The 9,068-nt window shown below is 43.4% G+C and overlaps 1 protein-coding gene across 1 annotated transcript in view; it reads right to left on the bottom strand.

The window, feature by feature from the left end:
* The window catches only part of LOC103124430 (ankyrin repeat domain-containing protein 55-like), a 142,820-nt gene that overhangs the window by 107,541 nt on the left and 26,211 nt on the right, over positions 1–9,068 (bottom strand). The window contains exon 3 of the mRNA XM_007535145.2: positions 5,938–6,060. Coding sequence (XP_007535207.1) covers positions 5,938–6,060 — 123 coding nt within the window. The remainder of the gene's footprint in view (positions 1–5,937; positions 6,061–9,068) is intronic.

Below are 9,068 nucleotides of genomic sequence, written 5' to 3'. Positions count from 1 at the left end.
GATAGGACAGAGAGAAATGGAGAGAGGAGGGGAAGACAGAGAGGGGGAGAGAAAGACAGACACCTGCAGACCTTCTTCACCGCCTGTGAAGTGACTCCTCTGCAGGTGGGGAGCCGGGGCCTTGAACCGGGATCCTTAGGCTGGTCCTTGCGCTTTGCACCACATGCGCTTAATCCGCTGCGCTACCGCCCAACTCCCTTTCTCTCTCTTTCTATCTCCCTTCTTCTCAATTTTTCTCTGTCCTATCAAATAAAATGGAAAGAAATTGGAGAGGAGAGTTGTTAAAATTCGGGGCTTCAGCAGGCCAGGCTAGCTTCACGGGCAGGTAACAGAGACAACCAGAGACATATGGCTGGGCAGGGAAGCTGTATTTCTTTATTCAGGAAAAACGATTCATAAACTAACCCAAACTAATCACCAAACAGAACTCTCCTGCCTCTTTCTCCTGCCTCCTTCTCACATGGCGGCACCAAGAACTCTCGAACTCTGCAATTCTCGAACTCTCTCGGGGTTCCTTGGGGCGGGGACAAGTGGGCCTGCGAAACTAGCAGGACTGAACCAATTTTCTTGCCAGGGGAAGAGCTAGAACAAACCAATGTAAAGCAGACAACAGAGGAGCAGTGGATTCACAGTACTATTGGCACTGAACCCCAGCAATAACCCTAGAGGCAAAAAAAAAAGAAACTTAGTAGTACTTGGGGACAATTTAGAATATAGCAGGAAGGTTTATCCTGACTTGACTTGAACAATTAAGCATCTGGAAGTGTCTTTGGAAACTCAGTCCAGGCAGCCAGATCAGTGTAGTCCACTTTCTCTGGAGGTGGACAGTGGTAGAGGGCAGTGACTGTAACGTAGCCTGACACACGTTCTTGCTGAAAGGGGACACTTTGACTAAAATAATAGCTCAATGTTAGAATCACTTAGAGCAATGTATTTGGTTACTCATGTATTTTCCTTCTTTCTATTATTTTTATTAGATAAGACAGAGGGAATTGAGAGAGGGTGGGAGATTGAGAGAGGGAGAGAAAGATAGACACCTGCAGACTTACTTCAGTGTTTGTGAAGTGGACCCCTGCAGGTGTGGAACAGGGGCTTGAACCCAGCCCCCTCATGTGTTTTCCTCTTGAATAAAAAAACAGGTGGAATTATACATTCTAATTTTGTTTATTTTTTCTTTTTAAAATGGAAATACTGGCAAGACCATATAATAAGAGTGGTACATTATTTCACACAATTCGAACCACCAGAACTCTGCATTCCATCCCCTCCTTGATAGCTTTCTTGTTCTGTATTCCTCTGGGAGTATGGACCCAGGATCATTATGGGGTGCAGAAGGTGGAAGGTCTGGCTTCTGTAATTGCTCCCGCTGAACATGGGCATTGGCAGGTTGATCCATACTCCCAGCCTGTCTCTCTCTTTCCCTAGTGGGGCAGGGATCTAGGGAGGCAAGGTTCCAGGACATATTGGTGGGGTTGTCTGTCCAGGGAAGTCAGGCTGGCATCATGGTAGCATCTGGAACCTGGTGGCAAATCACCGGTGAGTGCAAACATGTGTGGTTCATGGACAGAGAGGAGCCTAGGGAGAGATTGAGTGGCTGGCAACAGTCTGGCAGATCACCAGTTGAGACACCACCTCCAGTCTGTTTCACCAACAAAAAAATGTCTGAAGAGAGGAGAGGACTCCGCTAAGACTCACCAAATGCGACTATGAGTCTCCATTGCTACTGCCCTCAGAATCTGAAGCAGCGGGGGGAGACCCATGCTGACACCAGGGGACAGAGAACCAACCAGGAAACTCCTATACATTCTAATTTTTATCTTCCAGAACTGTTGGAACAAGCCAAGTGAGGCAGGAGCCAGGTGCTTCAGATTGCTAGAAACCAAACCTCATGAAGGCACGCTGACTCAGCTGAGACTTACTTAGATGTCTTTTGGTTAGAGATTCCCACTTAAGTTGTGATCCTTTTCCAGGCGAATTATAACTATGACACGCAGATCTCTCTGGGAATGGATGAATTCCAGGGCTACTATTCTCATTGAAAGATCACAGCTGGAAAATTACTTTTCAAAATGTTCCCTTAAAATATAATTTTAGTTCTTGTAGAAAGAACTAAAAATACACCTTAGAGTGCCTAATCAAATAGTTTCTACTTAGACCTAGATACCCTCGTCACCTACCTCCTACTACACGACCCCCAGTCACTCCAGAGCTAACTGTGTCAGACAAAGTAAGGACTACAAAAGCTGAATAGGGGCAAGAGACTGGAATACCTTCATGATGACTCTTTAGTCATGACCAGGCCACCCCATCAGTTGGGGCCCTAGTCAGAGAGTCCTGGGATTCCCACACAGACATGATGGGTCTAGACCTCTAACAGCTCCCTCTCACCATTGTCACTGGTCCTCTCCATCAGGAACAACACAATGGACTCCTTTGTGGGCCCCTATAGGACCTTTACCTCAATGGGGATCAATAATGGTAGGGACTGCTCCATTCTCCAAAGGCAGGTTGGACAACATATTCTACCTAGTACCCAAAGATGATGGGCCCTGAAATTTGTGAAGCCTTGAATTTTCCCTAGCTACAACCACAGAATGCGAGCTCAGACCTACAGGGATGCAGAGGTTACACAGACTCCTGTGCTGAATATGGGCCCTAGATCAAACCGGTGGAGTTTACAGTTAACAGTATTTATATACTTTCTCATATTTGGGAGCTACTCTCTTCCTTGATCCAGCTTTCTAGTCCTTTTTCCAGCTATGACACCATCTCCTCAGACAATAACCTGGATCCACCTGCATATTAGATGTCAGGCTCACGCAAAAACTAGTAAAGTCATGGGCCCTCTGGAATATACCTAAAACAGACCTACTAGCTTTTTCCAAAATGGAGACCCTCAAATCTTATTCTGCAATATTCATGCCTTTAGGTCCATGACTAGTCAACAATTTGTTCTGCATTTTAAAAAATATTTATTTATTTATTCATTCCCCTTTGGTGCCCTTGTTGTTTTATTGTTGTAGTTATTACTGTTGTTATTGATGTCATCATTGTTAGATAGGACAGAGAATAATGGAGAGAGGAAGGGAAGACAGAGAGGGGGAGAGAAAGATAGACCCCTGTAGACCTGCTTCACTGCCTGTGAAGCGACTCCCCTGCAGAGGGCTCAAACTGGGATCCTTATGCGGGTCCTTTTGCTTTGCGCCACCTGCGCTTAACCCGCTGCGCTACCACCTGACTCCCTCTGCATTATATATTAACTCTTTTTCAGCCACCACCAGGTTCCAGATGATACCATGATGCCAACACGACTTTGACTTCCTTGGGCAGAGGACCCCACCATGTGTCCTGGAGCCCCGCCTCCCCCAGATCCCCACCTCACTAGGGAAAGAGAGAGACAGGCTGGGAGTATGGATCGACTTGCCAACACCCATGTTCAGCTGGGAAGCAATTACAGAAGCCAGACCTTCCACCTTCTGCATCCCACAATGACCCTGGGTCCATGCTCCCAGAGGGATAAAGAATAGGGAAGCTATCAAGGGAGGGGGTTGGATATGGTGCTCTGGTGGTGGGAATTGTGTGGAAATGTACCCCTCTTATCCTACGGTCTTGTCAATATTTCCATTTTATAAATAAATAGAATAAAAAATCATATACCTTTAGGTATTTGTACTGGGTAAAAGCAGCAATGAAGTGCTGTGTCTTAAAGAGTGGCAAAGCTTCTCTCTGTCTCTCTGGATGCTGAGTTTATACAACATCATTATTCATTTATATTTATGCAATAGGACCATGCACATACACAACTGTATCACTTCTGGTGGTTTATTTTTCCACTTTTTTTAAAAATTCACATACAGAGAAAGGAAGAGAGAGATAGCACAGCACTATTCCACCACTAAGCTTCCTTAGTGCCATCCATGATGCTCCCATATAATGCCAGGTCTCAAACCTTGAGATTCATGTGTGGTAAGGATTTTTCCATGTAAAGAGGCTCTATCCCGGCCTCACCAGCACTATTTATTAATTTTTTAAATCATTTATTTGGAGTTAGCAAAAGTACAGTTGTTGACACATAGGTACAACTTCTCATCCTCTGCAAAAGTTCTCTGAAGAACACACAATTGCACTTATACTTTTGTCAAAATCATATTTGTGTAATTGGACAAATTTGATTAAGTCTATTTCTGAGTTCTTTATTCCCCCCCATCAATTTATATTTCTTTAATGTTTAATTTTACAGGACTCTTGGAATAAGCCAGAATGGTAAAGTAGGATTCAAACATTTCCTTTCCTTTCTCCCTCCTTCCATCCCTCCCTCCATCACTTCCTCCATCCTCCCTCCCTTCCTCCCTCCTCTTTTTCTCTGTCTCTTCCTTCCTTCTTTGCTCCTTCTTTCTTTCTTCCTTTCTTCCTTCCTTCCTTCCTTCCTTCCTTCCTTCCTTCCTTCCTTCCTTCCTTTCCTTCTGGGGATTCATCACTCCAGGCTGACTTTCTTTTTTTTTTTCCAGATGGAAAGAGTAATAATGATTATCTATCTATCTATCTATCTATCTATCTATCTATCTATCTATCTATCTACCTATCTATCTACCTACCTACCTACCTACCTACCTGCCTAGAGGCTTTCTTTAATCCAGTGAAGTTGGGCTCAAGCCTAGACTGTACACATGGCAAATCAGTGCACTACTCAGGTTATCTATTTTGCTGGCCTGAATCTGGGTGTTTCATATTCATTCAGGTGGGAAACCAAACTAGAAACAATCTATTACTTGGGGGCACTCATTTAGAAGTTTGGAGGTTCACATTGTGGTCATGATTCTTTTCTATAATCAAAATTCCCTTCTCTCTCCCTTGCACCCTCTATTCATGCTTTCATTGCTAGCTTAGAGAACTATAGTGTGTCTTTTGTGTATTGGCCTTCTATCCTGTGATCTTGGTAAACTTACTTGGGCATTTTTAAAAAATATTTATTTTATTTATTTATTCCCTTTTGTTGCCCTTGTTGTTTTATTGTTGTAGTTATTATTGTTGTTGTCGTTGTTGGATAGGACAGAGAGAAATGGAGAGAGGAGGGGAAGACAGACAGGAGGAGAGAAAGATAGACACCTGCAGATCTGCTTCACTGCCTGTGAAGCGACTCCCTTGCAGGTGGGGAGCCGGGGTTTGAACCGGGATCCTTATGCCGGTCCATGTGCTTTGTGCCACCTGCGCTTAACCCGCTGCACTACAGCCTGACTCCCTTGGGCATTTGTTTTTCTTTTGTAGTTTCTTTAGATTTTCTTTGTAGATGGTAACCATGCTGAAAGGGACAATGCTATTTTTTTCCATTTCAATACATATTGAATTTAATATGTATTATTATCTTTTCCTGTCTTTTTGCAGTGGCTAGAGTGAGAGTGGACATCTTTGTTTTTAGTCTTGGGACAAAACACTCAATCTTTGATTATTGTGTTCATTATCAAGTCTTGATAGATAAATACTATCAGATAGAGGAGTCTATCCTCTATTTCTGTTTGTCTGAAAGTTTTTAATGAGAGTTGTGGAGACAAATTCTTATATTCGTTTATGTCATCTCTTACAATGAACCCAATTGCTTTATGTTTGCTTTCGACTTCTCTGTATGAATGGCCAAGACATATAGGCCAAGTAGTTTAGAAATATGGTAGGGAAAGGGGTATGCAACTTTTGAAAGCAATGGATGTTAAGCAGATGTGACTGCTAAAGAGAGAAATGACTATTTTGGGGGAAATGGAGATTTTAAAGAGATATGGAGATACATGGACACTGCTAAGGGCAGAATACTCTGTCCCTCCATATCCAAATAGGCTGTTGGCTATATTTTTATCTATTTATTTCAAGTAAAATTCAGAGGTAATTCACTTTTGAGGCAGAGCATTCTTCAGGACTGAAAATCAAATGAGTAGACAAATGGCCCACCTTCACTGTCACAGCATTCTAGGATAGAAGGGTCTTCCCGGATCACAGAAGTCAGAGCGTTGACATCGCCGTTCGATGCTGCCTGATACACCATGGCCAGGTCAACTTCCTCCAATGAATCACCTTCAGAGACAGAGTGTGATTGAGTTTGCTGACAGAATAACAACACTCAGAGCATCACCCACACAAGTGATTCATGAAAATCTCTCTGGTGAATCCCGGCAGAAGACTGAGTCGTGCTGGTCACATGCACCTTCACCACTTCTGAAGAAAGTTGGACCACTGTGGGCTGTGTTGTAATACTACCAAATACTGGAAGGAACCTAGGGGGTTTGATGATCTCTGAGATTTTTGTCATTTTTTCTCCACTCAAAATCAGTGAGATAAGAGAGGCAAGTTGGGCCCTCAGGTTGACTTTGGCTCTTATTTTTGATTGGAATAATGTTATCTTTTCTTTCAGTACCTCTGTTTGCCCAACTTTGTGGTACTTTCTTCTCTATGCTCTGTCATGAAGATGTATCCCCTACCTTTTCCCACCGTGTTCTGTTCCTTGAGAGCTTAGCCTTGCTGACTGCCTCCTAAGACCCCTTGCCTTCTCTGGTTTTCCCACTGGGGAGTGGGTCGATTTGTCAAGAGGCCGGGGTGGGGAGATGAGGAGTGAGGGGTATTTCTTCATGCCTTCTCCGGCTCATCTTCCATGAGGTTCCTCCTTCAGAACCAGTACTCAACTGGGTTCCCTTTGAAGGAATAAACACCCTGCTTTCAGCCTATAGACCCTTCACAGAAGCCTCACCCATTCAAACCACCTAGGGCTTCACAAAATGGTATTTTGAGAAGGAGTACACAGCAGCACCTCTACCTTTTATAGACACCTCCATTATCAGCTAACAGTTCTGCCAAATGTGACAAGAGAACAATGGTGGGTCAAGTGAAACCTAGAGGGCACTGGAGGGCAGGGGAGTATGTTCTGCTCCTGCGAGACTCCCAGTGAGAGGCTGTGTCAGACCTCTCTCTGTATGTATTTGGTCCTGTGGAGGAAAGCAGTTAAGTGCAGAAGGAAAAGATCTTCAACTGTGCTTTTCTACTATTGTGAACTACATAGCAGAGAGCCTTATCAACAGAACTAATTGCTTTTTAGCTGACAGTGATCCTAACACCTTGGCTTGGTTGTTATGCCCCACTATTCTAGGAAGACATTAATTTTTTAATGCTTATATTCTTTTTTAAGATACTTTTTATTTATCTATTGTCAGATAGAGACAGAGAGAAATTGAGAGGGGATGGGATAGAGGGAGAGAGACACCTGCAGCCCTGCTTCTTCACTCATGAAGCTTTCCCCCTGCAGGTGGGGACCAGGGGTTTGAACCCAGGTCCTTGACCACCGTAATGTGTGTGCTCAGCCAGATAGGACACTGCCTGGCCATTGACACGGATAGCTTTTAAGTTAGTTGACCCGTTCCAGCAGGAGCTTTATTAGTAAAAACAGTTCAATGATGGCAACAAACTGCTTTGTGAAATGAGTGGCTGCTCCCTGATTTATTCATGGTTGGCTTTGCTGTAGCTTTGAAAAACAGACTCTCTTGTCCATTGTCCTGGGGCTGGAACTGGGAGTTGAGGGGAGTCAGAGTCAACTGTCACATCTGCGGTCACTGCAAGGACTTTGGGACCACATGACTTGGGTTCAAGTTTCTGGCTCATAGTACCTAACTGTGAATTCAATCCAGTTATTTTCTCAGGACCCTGTTTTTCCTGCCTTTAAAAAGGAAGTGATGGACTGGGGAACTACTTCAAGCCTGTCAGAGCATAAATCACACATCTGCTGTCCTAGAGGCTGTCGGTTTAGTTCCTAGCACCACCTTGTGCCAGAGCTGAGCTAGTACCCTGGTCCTTTCTCCATCTTTCTCCTCTCCTTCTCTCTCCTAATAACTAAATACACGAATATGTAAATCAATATTTAAAAAATAACATGCAAGAAGGGAAATAGAAAAAAAAATTAAAATGTTTTAGTTAAGTCCTAACTTTTTTTTTTTTTACTAGAGCACTGCTCAGCTCTGGCTTATGGTGGTGCAGGGATTGAACCTGGAACTTGGAGTCTCAGGCATGAGAACCTCTTTGCATAACCATTATATGACCTATCCCCACCCCCTATATTAATGAGAAAGAGATTTATAGAGAAAGACACAAAGAAAAAGACCAGAACACTGCTCAGCTCTGGTTTATGGTGGTATGTGGGATTGAACCTGAGACTTCAGAGCCTCAGACATGAAACCTTTTTTGCATAAACACTATGCTATCTACCCCATGGAAGCAATAAATAAATAAATAAATAAAATAAAAAAAAATGAAGCACAAGCACCTATTTTAGAAGGTTGTGTGGAATGAATAATTTAATATGTAATCCTATTGACTTTCTGTAAAGGGCAGGCCATGTAGAAAATGCTGTCCATACATTGCAACTATTGCTAGTACTGTGTGTGTGTGTGTGTGTGTGTGTGTGTGTGTGTGTGTGCGCGCGCATGTAGATATGCTTGTGTGTGCTTAGAGAACATTAGACATCTGGGATATGCAGAGGAAACGCTTCCCTGACAACAGCTAGATAAATAATCCACACATCACAAAGAACAGACACCCTCTATGGGAAAGCTACCCAGGAATCTAGGTATGTTGTGAAGAATGCTCACATTATCTCTGAGCATAAGGAACAGGACAGAGGCGGCCTGATGTCTGGCTATATGACCACATTCAAAGATGTTGATCTCACCTCAGACAGAAGATCTTGGCGACGAGCTAATGAAAGCTACGTTTATAGCTCCTCTGCATGTACATGAGCACTGCTCAGCCCTGGGTGACGGTGGTGCCTCCGATTAAGGCTGACACCTCAGAGGCTCAGGCACAAAAGTCTTGCATAGCCATCGAGCTGCCTCCCAGATACTAGTCTATTTACATCTCAGATCACATTCACATAGATGTGTTCACCAAGTAAACTCAGAGATACATTCATCACACTGCTGTATACACAGTTACAACAAGTTATGAGTATGTTGCCTGACAGAATTCAGATCACCAGAACTTGCCAAAAGGATGCGAATAAAATTGCACTTAAGTAGAATGTAGACAACTGAATCTATAAA

This window comes from Erinaceus europaeus, chromosome 5, assembly GCF_950295315.1.
Source record: "Erinaceus europaeus chromosome 5, mEriEur2.1, whole genome shotgun sequence".
Classification (NCBI taxonomy): Eukaryota; Metazoa; Chordata; class Mammalia; order Eulipotyphla; family Erinaceidae; genus Erinaceus; species Erinaceus europaeus.
The sequence above is the reverse complement of the archived record's forward strand: the minus strand, read 5'-3'. Positions and strand labels throughout refer to the sequence as shown.